This window comes from Passer montanus, unplaced genomic scaffold (genome assembly GCF_014805655.1).
Source record: "Passer montanus isolate IOZ18808 unplaced genomic scaffold, ASM1480565v1 scaffold54, whole genome shotgun sequence".
Lineage (NCBI taxonomy): Eukaryota > Metazoa > Chordata > Aves > Passeriformes > Passeridae > Passer > Passer montanus.
Window position 1 is genome coordinate 5,821,874 of NW_024370374.1, and position 16,920 is coordinate 5,838,793.

General features: G+C 37.3%; 1 protein-coding gene across 1 annotated transcript in view; it reads left to right on the plus strand.

Annotated features, from left to right (window-relative positions):
• Positions 1 to 16,920, plus strand: part of ELP4 (elongator acetyltransferase complex subunit 4) — a 135,206-nt gene that overhangs the window by 28,791 nt on the left and 89,495 nt on the right. The window contains exons 6-8 of the mRNA XM_039724972.1: positions 3,502 to 3,641; positions 9,842 to 9,926; positions 14,638 to 14,826. Coding sequence (XP_039580906.1) covers positions 3,502 to 3,641; positions 9,842 to 9,926; positions 14,638 to 14,826 — 414 coding nt within the window. The remainder of the gene's footprint in view (positions 1 to 3,501; positions 3,642 to 9,841; positions 9,927 to 14,637; positions 14,827 to 16,920) is intronic.

Here is a 16,920-nt window from a genome sequence, read left to right on the forward strand (position 1 = left end):
TCCATAGTTGAGGCACAATATTTTTATATGTATGTTAAATTTATTCAAAAGTTAAAACACACAAATAAAAGTATCAATCTTAAACTATCTTTACTTTAAATTCCTCAGGACATTTTCATTGGTGAAACATTGGTTTGAAATTGATATTTTTCAGTATTTTCCATTGCAGTTACCATGAAATTTTGGTTCTATTCTCTGTTAATTGTATTGGTGATTATACTCCACTGAGGAAAAATCTGATACTGCCTTGCTACCCATAACAATACATTTAGTTCAATAATTTAATGAACAACTTTGGTTGTGATTCCTCCATTAAATGTTCCTTTGCTGGTAAAACCCATTGCTGAATAAAATTTCAAGGTATATTTTCCAAACTGATTGAACTAATATGCCAGTGCATTTTCAAAAACTACTGTCAAATAGTTTCAACTGTGAAAGAGAAAAATTAGCTCTGCTTTTAGCTAGAACTCTAAACATGATAGCAGAAACTTTTCTATCCATTATCTGGTTAAATACAGAGCAGTAATGCTGAGTAAAAGATGCCTTTGTGGTATTTTTGATGATTGATTTGTTTACTGTTTCTGAGTAATAATAGATTTTTGATTGGTAGTTCAGATGTTCCCTTTGCATGTATTCAACCCTGTTTAGACTATCCAGTACCTCGTTTTTGTTCTTAGGCATGGTATTTGTATTAGTGCTCTTCACAGATGTCACAGTTTCTCTCTACATATTGCACATACCTTGCATTAGAAAAAAATAGAATATTTATAAGAAATCTTATAAAGGAGTGAAAGACCTTGTTATGCTTGATGTGCCTTTGCCAGTTTCTTACTTAAGTTTGTATCAGAGGTGAATTTAATTTCAGCTTTTGAGGATATGGAGAGCCTGTTTTGCAATGTAAGACAGTGTGGTTTTTTTGGTTTGGTTTTTTTTTTTTTTGAATGAACTGCTTGTGTTCTTGGGGCAATATATAAACTGTCACAGCATGAAATCAATTTTCTGCCTTGGTTCATCCTAAATCTGAGATTTCTAGCACATTAGTATTGCAATTAGAAACACTAACAGCAGACGGTAGCATAAAAGCACGCTCTGCTCACTGACAATTCTGAGTATTTCTCCTTGTGCAAACCAGGAATCCAGGAAAGAGCTGGCCTGAGCCTCCAGCCTGCTAAGGAATGTAGTGATGTCTTCTTAAGGAGCTGGAACTGAGGCTAGAAGGAGTTAAGAGGAATAAAGTGGATATTTATTGAAAAGCCTTCAAAGGCCACACCCTGGCAGTGCCCAGATGGCTCCAAGATGGAAGTAAAAGGGGTTTTGGTCACAAGATCTCACATTTTTATAAGTTTTAGTCCATTTGCACACAGGAGCCAACTGCCCAATTAATAGCTCCAAATAATGAAGTTTCATCCTCCTTGCTTGCTTGCCGGCCCTCCTCTTTTCACATTGTTCAAGCTTTGGGCCTGAAGTTTGAAGAGATTTTCCTTGAGTCTCCAGCTGGAAGGGGATTGTTTTGTCTTCACCACCTTGTGAAAAGATCCCAGTAACACTTAATATAAACTAAACCATAAACTAACTTAATATAAAGCTAAAAGCTGCACACCACACCAGAAGAGAAAAACCTCAACCCCAAGGTATCAGTCAGAGAGGGATGGCGAGTGCGCGCTGGGCGCCGCGCGCGGCCGCTCTGCTCCGTTTCATTATTCATGCTTCCTTGGGTCAGGTAGGCTTTCCACCAGCTCCCTGCTAAGCCTGGGAATGCAGGACACTGAGCCCTATTCAGGGCCCTCTACCATGGACCCAGCTTTTATTGCTTTTATGGGGTTTTATTAGCGCCAAATCCCAGGCTCCACCCAGTTTGTAGGCACTGTGCTCATTCTTTGGAAGGAGAGAGGTTATCACCTACCTTAATCCCTGCAGCGGGGTGGATTAAGGACACCAATGTGCCTCAGGATTCTCAAAGAGGATCCTGGAAACTTCTTGTTTCTTCTTTTTTGCTGTCTTTACTAAACTCTATTGGGCCTCAGGAAGGATTTGCATCTGAAATGGGCAACCTGGAGCTTTTCTCAATGAAGACATCAGATCAAAGTTCAGTTAGTCAAGGCCTTTCTAAAACATTAAGGGGGCTTGGAAGTACACAATAAAAAGATGAGCTCTGGCAGAGATTGCAGTAAAAACATTCTGATCTGTAATCCGGATAAAGAATAGATTATAGGCCAAAGAACAGCCCCTGTTTAAATTGCTTTCAGAATCCTTGTTTTGAATAAAGTTACATTTTAGAATAAAAACATTTAAATTTTGATGGAATGTTATGTTTTGTTGAACTGCCTGTTTTAAAAATCAGATGCCAAGAAATAAATTGGTGCACTGATTTATAGAATGTGCTTTTCTATATATGAATTTTTTTAGTAAAACTGGTTTGCCTCTAATGACTAGATATTCATAAGCAATTCCATGAGGTTTTTTAAATTAAAAACTAATTATTTCTTTTAACTAAAAGTTTGGGTTTCATTGGTTGTTCCAGGAAATGTATTGCGTTATTGTTACTGTTGATATTCTCTGCTAACTGACCAAGCCTAACAGCTGTTAGTCAAATAACTTCAAAATATTTACCCTAAATCAAATCATTCTAATTAATCTTAACAGTTCAATACATTTTTTGGTAAAATACTATCTACTTGAATATTTTATGCTATAACAATCTGGAGGGGGAGTCCCTAAATCAGGACAGGGGTGTTAATGTAACTTTACATGTATAATTCAAATAATGTTGCAGGTTCTGTTCTGAATTCCGTTAATGTGGACCAAACAGATGCATTTATTTCCTCTATTTAATAGCACAGCATGTTCAAAATGTGTAATTCCTGCAAAGGTGTACATTAAATTTGATTTATGGTGTTTCATATACCAAAATTAAGATCTGAAGAAAATGTATCTTCATTATGGCAAATCATAGTTATTGCAGGTAATGCTCAGCCTACTGTTTATTTGATTTTCAAGGAATTCAAAGTAATTTTAAACTATTTCCTATTTTTCTATTAAAATCACTTATATGGAGATGCAATGGTTGGTTTTTTCACTCAATAAAGAGAATAATTTTCCAGGTCACCTGAAAATATTTCTTTAGCACCCATATAATTGTCAGAGACTGAAAAATCAGAGGCCGAACACATGGTGTTCTGCTGATTTCATGCATCTGGAGTTTGCAAATTTGTGATCATTTGTCTAGAACTTGTGCCAAAAATACATTATTTTAATTATCTGACTGCACTTTGGTGCTGCAACTTGGAATAGTAAAGGTGGAACTCTGTGTGAAAGATTCACATTCATGTATGACAATGGGGGAATGAAAACTTAATAATAAATATTGTAACGTTTTTCTACCTGAAGTTTTATTTAGGCTGAATGGGAAAAAAAACAGAGTTTTGAAGTGTATTGCTAGTTAATTACTTTCCTTTGACACATAATAGTTGAAGATTGTAATCAGTATTGTTTTTTCCACAGACCAGCCCAACAACATATACAAAGTTTGGCCATTATTATGATATTTCTAAAAAAATATCTCCAGAACTGTGTCAGTCTGTAAAACTGCACCGTTTTTACCTCCATGAAGAGTTGCCTTTTGAGCCTAAGATGAAAACATGGTAAGTTTTGACACCATGGTTCTGTTGTGTGTTTAGATTTTGTATGCACATTGGCAGGAAATGATAATTTTGGGTCTGCACTTCCTGGGGTGGCACAGGGACAGCTCAGAGCTCTGCTCTCAGCTGGGGGAGTGTTGGAAGCCTGGATGCTGAGAATTTCAGACTTTCTGTGCTGGCAGGCACTGACCCCCAAGAGAACACTGCATTGACCTGAGGCCATGGAGAAGGCTTCCAAAATGAAATGACAGAACTGGGATTGTGGGTGTGGAGTTTGAATAGAAGTGTGTGATATCACATGGTGGGAAACTGAGAGTTTAAGGGTTTTAGAATATAGTAATATATATAAAGCAAGATGGAGGTTTTAGGGTGGAGACTGGTCCTTCTTCACCTTCTTCTCCATGGGTTTGGGGTGGTGTTTTGTAATTGGTCAGGAAACTCACTTCAAGTGATCTGTTATTGGGTTGAAAGTGAAAATCATTTAGATGTCATTTCTTAATTGGACAGTTTAGCCTTAAAAGCCCTTGTAATAAAGGATAGTTAGCCATTTTGTGCCTTGTTAGTTAAGAACTGCAGAACTCACTTCCTGTGAGACTGTGACATAGATAAGAACTAATAAACACCTGAGTGTGAACCTGAACTATCCTCTCCAGTGCCTTCAATCCCAATCCAGCCAGGGGAATGAGGAAGCTGAAAACTGGCAGGGGAGGGAGCAGGTTGGCAGTGCCAATTAAGGCAGACATTACTAGGACAGCCTAGCTGCACGTTGAGCCCAGCCCTGCTGAGAGCCCGGTGTGGGGACGGGGAGAGCTGTTCCTGTCTGGCTGAGAATCCTCCCTGAGCACCGTGCCCCAGCAGCTCAGGGATGGGCTTGTCAGGTGGCTATCAGCCTTAGAAGGATCTCTGCAGTTTGCAGGGCTTAGGAGACAGGCCATCCTTGACCTACATAGCTTAGAGTGCTAGATCAGATTAGTTGATGGCGTGCTTTTAATTCTTGCGTCCTACAGCTTCACCTAAGGAAAATGCACTATGCTGTGAATAAAATTACAATCACTAATTATGTCTTACAAAACATTTCCTATTCAAACTCTTCTTGGAATGAATAACTCATTATGTTTATGGCTGTCAGTAGTGAATTAAGGAAGACTGAGAGAAATTGAGTGACAGCAGCAAAGACTCAGCCTGTAGACACACGTCCATTGTATCTTTCTTGGAGACACTTCAAGTCAAGTCAAACATCAAGGCTGGGCCAGCAATTTCTTTGTCCAGCCCAGTCACTGAATTTATATAATAGTATAATTTATATAATTCATGTAATTCCTAGCTTTATAGATCCCAGTGTATAAGGCCAGCTCATGGAGGCAGTGTGGGATTCATTGGGATTGATTTCCACTGCAGTGCACTCATATAAAACCTCAGATTTATGAAAGAAGTGCAGTATGAACCACCTTTCTTAGAGCTGTAGCAAAGCAAAAGCCAAGTCTCTCTCTGATTTGTTCTGTGTTACATGATCAAATGCCTCTGCTTTTTGAAGTAAATTCTTGTGATAGTGTAAAAAAACCCAATTTTAGGATAAAGCAGAGAACTTCTTTCTATATGAATATTTGAACCAACTTTGTTTATATTAATGTTATAATTTCTAATTTTTAGTAGCAGAGCAATAGAGGATGGACACAAAAATATCTGACAGGTTGCAAGTGTTGTTACAGTTACTGAGCAATTTAACTCCCTCTCTCTTCTCTAGCTAATGAGAATGTTGTGACTCATCCACTAATGATATGGATGTAAAGTATTACTTTATTTTACATTAAAATCAAATTAACTCATCAGTATAGTGTAAGGAATGGACTTTATGCATTTGATTTTATAAGCCTTGTTTAATGCTGATATTGTGCTTGTGTGCTAGCCTGTTAAAAGTGCATCATTCTTACTGTGTGAGTTCCACTTTTTTTTTAGTTTAAATCTAACAGTAATATTGGATTTATGTAAATTTCTTGGCAAATTGGTAGAGCACAGAGTGATGAGTTGAGGAACACGATCAGATAAAGCTGGCCTTTGGAAGGTTTATCTCCTTCTCCTCTCCCTGCCACCTCAACATGGGTCTCCTTCAAGAAGCCTCTCCCAAGGAAATTAAGAAATTGTGGCATTGGGAGTAAAGGCAGGCACCAAAGTAACAGCCAGCCACCATTCCAAACATTGTCATGCAGTCTAAAAACTACATGACATATGACAGATCATTTGTCTTCTGACTTTGATTATTGTCATTTCTGACCACAAACACAGTTAGCTGTCTAAAAACTACATGACATATGACAGGAGATCATTTGTCTTCTGACTTTGATTATTGTCATTTCTGACCACAAACACAGTTGGTTTTGGATTCCCTATTTTAAAAAGGTTGTACTAGGTCAGTGTTAAGATATGGTGGGAAGGAAGAGTTTTTCAAAATTACAGTCCCTGATATAAGGCTTAAAAAGAAGAATGGAAGTTCTTGGAAAAATGGAAGCAGAGTTGAACAGAGGATGCAACTCTGTCTTCTGCAGTCATGGGCTGCAGTAAATATGGTAGAAATGCAGGCAGAAAATATGGAGATCTTCTTTCTAATGATTTGCACAAGAAGTTGCCTTGCAGACAGGAGTATTGTAAATCTCCATCACTAAAAATTCCTAAGGACAAGCTAGATAAACATCAGTCAGACTAATTGAGGTCCTTTTCATACCTGTCATTTGTGATTCTTTAATTCACATTAGTCATGATGTCTAAATTAAATTAAATCCAAAAAAAGAAATTCATTTTATTTCACCTGTTGCTCAGTGAGCGAACTGTCTCTGTAATTGTAGCTAATGTATTTTTTTAGACAATTGCAGAGTTTTTCTTGCAGGGTCATAGATGTAGGGACTATATATAGGCCAGAAACTCTTGGCCCTTTTGAGAAGTCATGTATATTTATATATATGTCCCTCTCTGGCTATCCACACAAGCACTTGGTTTCTTTTTGGACTTGGAAAGAAAGGTGATTTTTGTGACTGTTTAGATTAAAACTGACCTTTCCTTTGCAATTAACAATTAATTTTGGAGGTCATCAACATATTATTTGTTCACCTTAAAGTTTGGATCAGTCCTCCTTTTGTTTCCTGTGTTTCACATGTGTATGTGTACCTGGTTTTTGATGGAGGGAGGGGCAAAGTGTTCCCTATAAACTGGCACCTGCCAGCCAGTGCAGGTATAACATTTATAGCCATGTTTGCTCTCCTTCCTGCAATTCTGGGACCTGATGGCTGAATTAGACCACGGGGTTCCCTTGGGATAATCACTCAAGGTGGATGGATAAAAATAGTTCATTTCCCCGTGATAAAAATTCATTGAAGACAGGTTGTGAAGGCAGTGCTCCTAAAGGAAGCAGTAAATGGGCCGGGGTGTTTGGTGCCACAAGAAGGCAGAAACTCTCCCTGTCTTATCTCACTTTCGTGCTGGGGATGGGCAGTTCTGTCCTGGTGCTGGCCCAGCTTTACAGGGACGTGTAAAGCTGCTCTGCAGGGGTTGTTGCCAGGATATTCTGTGTCCTGGTCGCTGCACTGCTGGAGCTGGTGCCCAGCAGGAAGGCAGGAATATCCTCTCTGGTGGCCCTGTGCACTGCAGGCAACACTTATTTTCCATCTCTGCTTTCAGGCTCCTTCTTCAGGGCAATAACCAAACAAGAAGGTTTGGTAATCAAAGGAACCAAAATAATTAAGTTGTATTTTTTCAGTAACACTTGTAAATCTTGCCTTAAGAAAGTACGTGCTTTTGAAAAAAGAAAAAGTTTATCTAGAGACTAGATTTACCAATAAATGTAGATAAAACAGGTTTGAGTGTCTTGCCTAATGGAGTCTCCTTTTCCATAACAAGGCTATTTGTCATACCCTTGATAACCCAACCTTTGTTAACTGCTTGGAAACTATCAGCAGAGAAGTCAGAGCCTTTGCTGTAACCAGGATACCTTCTTGCCACCTCCTGCTTTATCCATTACTAGAGTGCTAAACAAAAAAAAAAGAGTAAAGAAGGAATCGTTTAAACTCATTATCAACATCAAGTCATGTTTAGCAACAAAACCAAAAAAAAAAAAGACTAGAAATTGGAAAATAAGAAATAACTTATTTCCTTCCTTAAATATTGTGACAAACATTACCAGAAGGGTAATGCAACTTGCTTTAATAAACAGTGCTTCTACAATATTTTTCATGTTCTTATTTACATAAGATGGGTCAAATTCAAGGAAGCCATGAAAATTTTAGGAAGAGGTAAAAGAGCACCTGTTTTGACATTTAAAAAAAAAAATCTACACACATTACATGGTTTTTAAAAATTCTTTCTTTTCTGCAAATCTCTTTCTGGTATATTATCTGAAGATCTATTTGATTTCTTTGTTTTAATTTTGGGACTCTTCAGTCCTGCTAGTGCTTTGATTATTTTATTCTTTTATCCACTAACTTTTAAAAACAAGTTAGTAATGAATCAGAAATCAGCAAATATTTTGATTGCAGTATTTTTATTTTTTTTTTTTTCAAAAATAATATTATCTGTTGTGATAATGCAAAGACACAGAGAGAGAATTTTGGCTACTGTGGGGGGCTAAAGTTCACCCTGCAAACTGACAGCTGCCACACAGTGTAGGTAGAACATTCAATAGCCATTCCTTTTGCAACTGAACACTGGGAAAGTAATGAACTTGAGAAGTCCAACTTGCTTTTTTTGTGTGGCAAGGCAGACTTTATGCATGAAATATCAGGTTGAGATTATACACTGCCAGTTAATTTTCAGCTCTGAATTTCATAAAGGGTATTAAAGTGCATCAGTTTAGCCAGTAGCCTTCTAGGATTCTAAATCTGAAACAAAAATAGAGTTTAATTTGGAAACTCTCCTTTGTGTTCATATCAGAGAAAGGTCATCTCCTAATGTTTTTTGATATTGATTGTTTCAAAACTCAAATTTCTTAGGACCACAGTACTTTTTTGATTGTAGATGTTTATAACTCAAGTATATTTGAGGGTTGGGGTGGTATGGATACTGTTTCTTTAAAGGAAACACACATTTTTATGTTGAAGCAAAGGTGCAAAAGACAGATCATTGCAATTCTTACCTGCTTCTCAGAAAAATTGAATTATTTCCTGTGCCAAGGGATGAAAGCAAGATTATTTGGGGTTTTTTGTCAGTAAAATGCATTGCATAACAGTCGAGGCTCTTAGTAAAGGGAATAATATTAATAATAATGTCTCATTAATATTTTGGGCCAGGTGGTCTCTCAAGGTGCCATCCAACCTGATCTGTCACCAGACTCATAAATTATGGAGCAAACAAGAATATTTTTAGAGGCAAAATTTTCAAAATAACCCGTTGTATTTCTCAAGAAGTAGAGCAAGAGGTTTGTATCCTCAGCCCTTGATGAGACTGGATGAAAATGTCAAAGACAGAAAAGATGGAAGGGCTTAAGCTGCAATGAGGAACCTGCATCAGGCCCAGACACTCAACCCAGTGTGGTCCATGGGATTTAAGAAAACAGTTTCTCTTTTAAAAAAGTGAGCACCTCAGTTGCTCCTGGAAAGTAAAGAGCTTCTAAGTCTGACAAGATGATTTGCTAAACTTTCATTTTGTGTTGTCTGCTGAAATCCATTTTTAGCCATTTGCTTCTGTTTGTTTTTCTGAGTGTTGTATTTTCTAAACAATGCATAGAATAAATGCTACCTCACAATTTTGCTGTCATGCAAATAAAGCAGTGAAAATGCATGAAAATTTTCATAGAAAGTCAACTCTGTTCATCAGGGCATTGATTAGGTATACTTGGAACAACAACTGGGTAGATCCTTGTCACTTACAGAAGATTAGTACTGGGCTGGAATGGTTTCAACTTTAAGTTGATACATTAAATCATTAATCTTCTAGATGTAAGTGAGCCTGACATAATTAAGTTATCTTAATCCCTAGAGATTTTCGCTTTCACTAAATGTCTGAGCACTGAACTAGTTAATATGAAGCAATCACAACTGCTTATAATGTCAAATTTATTCAAAGAGTTTGGGGTTTGTTTTTTTCTTCTCTGACACCTCTTTTCTATGTGACACTTGCACTGAAGGCTGCATCTGTTCATATTTATTTTTTATACAGCTGTTAGGGACATATAGGAGAATATGAAAATGTGTAACTGAAATATTTCTGCTTCCCAACAGGAATATGAACAGTGGTTATGCAAGGCTGCTTCAGTCCATTCAGAGGATCATTTCCCAGGAGGGCTTTGATGGCTCTGATCCCCAGGTACTGCACACCCTCACACTCCTCTTTAATCCTGTAACTATTCTTTTATTGCTTTTCCTGCACAAGGTCTTGGACAAATTATTAAGGAACAAATTGTTTCTAAACATCACTAAAGTAAACAAGCAAAATAAATAGTGCTGTTCATGTTTTAAGGGGTTTTTTGCATTTTTTACCTGTTACAGATATGCAGAGAAAGAAATTTAAGAGAGCATTAGTAAAATGCATTTTCTGTGCAATTAGCTAATAAATGGATGGCCAAAGATAATGGAAATAAGCAAAACACATTTTCACCTACAATATTTCTTTTTAAAATTATTGCTTTAGCATAATCTGCTCAAGATTCTTGAGGTTAAACATTTACCCCTAAACATTCAGGTTTTTTTATTGTTATTTTAATTTGTGTGAATTTTTAATTGATTAAATGGTAGTATCTTTATGTGGTGAGCATTGAAAGAGAAGTAAAGAAATAAGAATGCTATTTCAATTTACAAATCAGCTTATCAGTCTTCCAAAAATCTCTGTACTCTTCATAAATCATAAAATGTGGGAATCAAAAGCACTTTAAGTGTAACAACGTAGGCTGAAAGACCTTTTCTAATTTGAACAGTGCCCTATAAGTTATTCTTTGTCATATTCAGTAACATGGCAGTCCTTTGGAGCTGATGGAAATAATATAATCAATTGTATATATTGATGCTCAATTGAAAGGTAATTCTTGCTGTACAATAGAAATGCTAGTGCAGTAGAAGCCAATTAGCACAGACTCTGGAGAGCCTGAAATGATTTAATACAAGTCCAATATCTCAGGAATATCTTGGGAATCATTTTTGCAGGGAGATGAGGCAGGAAAGGCTGTTTTCCTGGCTGCCAGTGTGCCTTAGGAGCATTACCTGCGCCGAGCCCTCGTGTGTAAATGTCGGTGCTTGTGCTCAACCGAGATGTCTGGGAGGGTTTTGCCCTCCCCTCGGTGGCAGTGCCAGCCTGGAGAAGGCCATTGGTCCCTGCCAGGCCCCTCTCCCCACGGTAGCCATGGCAACAGGGATGTGTGTCATCCTCCTGTGCTGCACGGGGATGCTCCTCCTGCCTCAGAGCCCTGGGTGACACAAACGCCCTGCCAGCCTCCAGCCAGCCTCCTGCCCAAGACATCAGCCTCCTATTGATTACTTTTCTTTATACATACGCTTATATAAAGGAAAATGAAGGTTTTTCAGAGCCAGCACTTGGGTGTTTTTTTGCTTGCAAAAAATTAAACCTCACCGATCATTATTTTCTCTGCTTTTGGTCAATTGTTTCAAAATTACTTACGGGTGTCAACAAAACAAAACCTGAACTTTAACTGAGATGAATGTAACAGAGTGTGTTTGCTCAATAATACATATAAGTTTCAAAGGTGAAGCTTTAAAAGTTAGTTTGCAGGCCAGTTTATTGATCTAGAAAGCCATTAGCACTATGTAGTTCTTTCTGTTTCAAGGAGGGTAAGGCATACAATTTCCTGGAGTGGTTTGTATTATTTTCTTTTCATAGTCTGCTTTTCCCCTTGCATCATCTTCCTTTTTGCACTCAAATTTTATACATTTAGAAGCCTTGTATAATACACACTTCTTAAAAATGTGTCCAAAATCGAATGTAGCAGTGGCCCAGAACACACCTTGGATCTTTTATTTGCCAAATCTCTGAGCAATTCTCTGCTATTTCATTTCATTTCCTGAGCCCTCAGAAGTGCTTTTTGAGTAGGCAGTTGTGAAGATTGTAAGGAGCAGCCTGTATCCTTCTGGACTTGTGTGTAGTTGCCATATATAATCATAAAAGCTTCTGAGAAGTTTGTGCATGTACTGCCACCCCCAAATAATCCTCTACCTGACTGGTAAAACTTTCAGATATTTTTGGCTGCTTTCACATCAATTTGCCACTGATACTTAGATTTACTCCTTTACTTGCGGAAAACTGAGCAGAATGTGACTCACCCCAGCTGAGAGATGGTTTGACACAAAAGGGAAAATCAGTGAAAAATCACCATTAGGGATTTGGCTCTAGAGCCTGGTACAGTCAGTTAACATTAGTTAATAGTTAATAATTAGTCAATATTTGGAAAATCACAGTTTGAATTACCTAGAAGCTACAAATACAAGCATCAGGTTTACAGCCTTTCTAAAGCCTCCCAGTAACTCTGCTGCTGATCCTGAAGTGGGAATCCTTTACAATTTGATCATGGTATTAAGTTAGATAGAATAGCACCTCTTGGTTTCAGAGTATTTTGGGGTTTTCATGTTTGTCATCAGAGCTTTAATAGGCAATATTTCCTTAACATTCATCTTGTATACTTTGGAGCCTTTTAGGGTAATTGTTTGGGGAGATTTTTTTTTTGTTGTTGTTGGCTTGGAGTTGGGTTTTCTGAGTTCTTCATAATTTCTGCTGCCAAATCAAATACTGTTACAAAAATTACATTTAAAAGATTTTAAAATTATAAAATAAATCCAAACTTCCAGACTAATGCAAATACTAAAAATCTAGTGGTGCATTTTAAAAAATGTTATCCTACTCTTTACAGCAGGCTGGTTGTGGGAGAATATTAGACTTAAACTTTTCTTATATGTCAGTTTTGGAGTACACTGAAACAGAAATAAATTATATATATTATGTATATTATTATGTATATTTTATATAATAAATTATGCTAGCAGAAGTTATATTACTGACCAAATAAATACATCTGATATATCTGGTGTTTGAATAGCTTTATCTTTTATTACTCGTATGATTGGATGTTGCGAAAGAAGCATCTGTCATCTTCTCTCCATTAAGAGAACAGTTTTTTCCTCTGTATGTTGTTCTTATGGATGTTCCTCATAAGAAAAAATATTTTTCTCATTTAAAAAGTTTCTATAAGTTTTATGTCTGTTTGTGTTGAAGTTTTGAAATACTGTAACACTTTCTCTGCTGGTTAATGTCCATGATAGCTGGATAAAACAGTTTTCTGAAATGCCTGGTTGTTTTCCTGTTGCTTAAGTGCACACCAAGAACTGCCTGAATCTGATCTGATCAGAAGTAATTAAAGAATATTAGACTAAAACTTCTCTCTTTTGCTATTCTTTTTAAAACTGAACACCTGATCTGAGAGGATGCCATACAGAGAAGTGTTGTCTTATCCTGTACTGTTGTCCTGATCTTCATACAGCGGTGTAAAAAGTTCACTAAAAAAAAAAAAGTAACTAAAGCCTAAAAGCCTGCAAAGCCTGAGACTAAAGAAGCCAGAATTGTAACACAGATAGCTTCCCCAGGGACTGGATTTTGTAACTAAAGCCTGCAAAGCCTGAGACTAAAGAAGCCAGAATTGGTTGTAACACAGCTTCCCCAGGGACTGGAGGTGAATTGGCAGATCAGCTCCCTGGGTGAGACACACGAGTGGATAAAAGCAGAGCCATGTGGGGCTGCCTGTGTCTCACCTCCCAGGCTCTGCCTACCAACGTGGATAAGGCAGAATTTGGAAGAGCAGCCTCTTGTCTTGTCAAAACCTTTCCTCTGGATTTCCAGAGCAGCTGTGCCATGGTTTGTGCTTGAGAGTTGCTGTTTATTCCAGCAGTTGGAAATTACTATCTACTGATGCCTTGAGAAGGCTGACCTAGAGCAGAGATCAGACAGTTACAGAATAAACTCTGAGGCATCGCTGCAATTTATCAAAACACCTTTCTCTAGTGAAAAGTACCTGCAAGCTTTTACTTATCAAAACCAGTATATATATATATATGTGTGTGTATGTATATATATATATATATGTGTGTGTGTGTGTGTAAAGAAAGCTGGTCTTCAAGTATGAACCCTGAACTCTAGAAATGTTTCTTTGGTCACCTTGTGCAGGAAGTCTTTCAATGAGGGAGTTCATTGTTTCTCTCTCAGCTATTGATAGCAAATATATCTACAATCCTTTCCAAAGACCACCAGGAAAGGTCACATCAAATAAGCAGAAATGAGAGTTATTATCATGAGAGATAGTATTTTCTTTTGTATAAACAAATTAAAACTTTAACTTCATCATCTGTCCATTCTGAAAGGGAGTTATATCTTGGCCACTGTCCCTAAAGCAGAAACTCTCATGTCAAGGTGGGGTTCTTAAGGGACAATCTGTGGCTACAACTTAGTGGGATGGAGTTGAAAGGAAAATAAAGGATACTGGGAGACTTCTAAGGCAGTGGCAGGCCCCTGTGTTGGTGAGCAAAGCACTGACCTTGTTCTCTCAGAAGGAGCAGAAAAAGTGGAACTGGAGCAAGCAGTGGAATAGTCAGGTTAAGAAAGTGACACAGCAGAAGGGTGAAAATACAGGGAGAAGGTGTGTTTGATTACTCCAGCAGGCTGTCTCAGAACTGGGAGAAAACACTCTTCCACATGATTTTTATGACAGTGATGGAGGGAAGAAAGGATGTAACATGTCTTAGTGTTACTAGATGTTATTTCAGAATATACTTATGTTTAGTTGGTTAAAAAATACAAATTAGTAGTTCTCAGTATTTCCATGTGTTTATTTATTACGTTTGTACTTGCTTATCCATGATATCTAAGCAGTGAAAAAATCACATTCCATTTGCAATTTTTATGAGATCAACAGAAATTATTATGATTACATAAAATAAAAAATTATGGATATGCACTCTAGAAATTGTATACCTCCGAGCATTTAAAAAAATAATGATTTTTTAATTTTTTTTTTTCCCAACAGAAAAAACGAAGGAATATTTTAAGGATAGGGATTCAGAGCCTGGGTTCCATATTGTGGGGTGATGATGTTTGTTGCAGTGATACCCCTGAAGATCCTCAGAGCCTGACCAAATTCCTGTATATTCTGCGTGGGCTGCTCAGGAAATCCCTGTCAGCCTGTATCATCACAGTGCCTGCTCACCTCATCCAGGTAGGAATGCTGCTCTGCCTGCCCTCCAAAGCTGACACATCACTTAGCAAAAGTTTAAAGCCCATGGTAAAAAAATTAAATGCAGTTCTGGACATCTTTTTAAAAGTCTTTTTGTCCAAAGTATGACTTTAAATATGACTGTATCTTATGTTTTATGCTTTTGTGGGAGAGTCATGCTGCAGAACCTACAAAAACCTAAGTAGAAAATTATTTTAGGAACACTATTTAGTAGTCCACTAAAGTACACAGATTTTGGGGGTTTTATTGATGAAACTTGTAGGGCAAACACTGCATGAAGGAAAAAGAAAAGTCTCTTTTCTCAGTCCCAAAAATAGGAATACATTATTCTGGGAGAGTGTTTCAGGAGAATGACACAAAAAACTTACCCAGTTATGAATTTTAGGAGCAGTTTTGCCAAATGTGGGTCTTACTCCTTTTTTTAAAAATTGTCAAACTTTCAGAAACTGTAGAAAAGCAAATACCTATAATAATCTCTTTTTCAGTTATTTTTACAACCTCTCTCTGCATTTTCCCAGTGCTTTCAAAATGCTTTTTGGAGTGTCAGTACAAGGCTTTTCATTCTGCTGTCTTTATCTAAAATGCTCATTATAGTGATATTTGTTTTTAAGGGTACAGATTTGCTCTATAATTTTAATATCCTCTTATACTGGGACAAGGAGCAAACCAGTTATGGCAGGAGTCATTTTCCCAACTGGAAAATTAGAAGCAATTAACAGCATTGTTCCTGATCATATACAGAGACTTAAATATATCTTCTGAAAATAAACTTTTTTAGCAAAAAGAAAAATGTAGATAGTCTTTTGTTCTGTGAGTGGTACTGTAGCTTACAAAAGCAGAAATATTATTATTCACAATGAACAGAGAGCCTATAATTTTATGTATTTGATTTGATTACAGTAAAAAAGTGCTGGATAAAACCTCATATTATGGAAAATATTTTCATAGTAGGTGAGTTTATCAATAGATTAAATCCTGGCTTAGGTAGGTACATGACTCACGTGTACTGCATTTTGTTAAAGGTTTTTGAATATCTGCAAATGTTATTTATTTAAATAGTAATGCAATTAATCCTTCAAAAATAAAGAAGGTTTATTTTCTAGTTTTACCATGGAAGTCAAAAGTGTGTGAATATTTCTCTTGCAGTACATACCTCCATCTCCTTACTTATTATTTTTAAATATTAGGTGGCAGTCTGCCTTCAGAAAGAGGGGCAGTTAAATTTAATGCAAGAAATATAATTTGTGAATGTGAAACTATGATCCTACTTCTTACACACTGGAATTGCCTGTCCATAATTGGGATGTATTTCCATTGTACTCTTCTTTATATATCATGCCAATAAAAAGTATGTTTTTATTTTAGAGAAGTACAGAAGCGTCTGTAAGAGGGAAACTAAAGTTTGATTCAAACTTACTCGAGAAGTTGATTATTGGTTTGTGTTTATAAATTCCAGGGAGTTAGGATGGAAATTATAGCTTATCTTTTAAATAACTGGGTTTTTAATTTTGAAAAATTAAAAAATTAAAATTAGAAAATTCTCAGTTTAAAAAAAAAAAGAAATTTACAGAACATGCAGAATCTTTGCTTAGCCATCTTAAACAAACAAGGGCATGAATTTAATTTTTTTTGAGATGATGGAACTGGGTTTACCCTTTACACACCGCGCTGTGCAGAGAGCTGTCATTAGGAGCAGCAGAGCTCCTCAGGGTCCCTCCTGGACCACATGAGCGAGTTCCCAGAGCCCTGCTGTGTGCTGTGTGCTTGCTGCCCTCTCCGAGAAGCCTGTCAGAGAGCCCCTGGGATGTGTGCAGCCTCCCTGGCACCGTTAATTGGGGATGCTGGCAGGGCGAGAGCACAGCCCGACATGTGCGGAGCTGCTGCTGCTCACAGCAGCTGCTCTCCTTGCCCCTGCCCGGCTCCTCTCCTCTCTGCTGCACTCACCAAGTGAGCAAAACATCTCTTCTTCCCTGCACTGTCAGACAGAGGGATTTTTAAAATTTTTTTCCGAGTGTATATATGTTTAATTTCATCAGCCAGTTCTAGCACGTGTTTTATCTGTTGAATCCTCGAGTC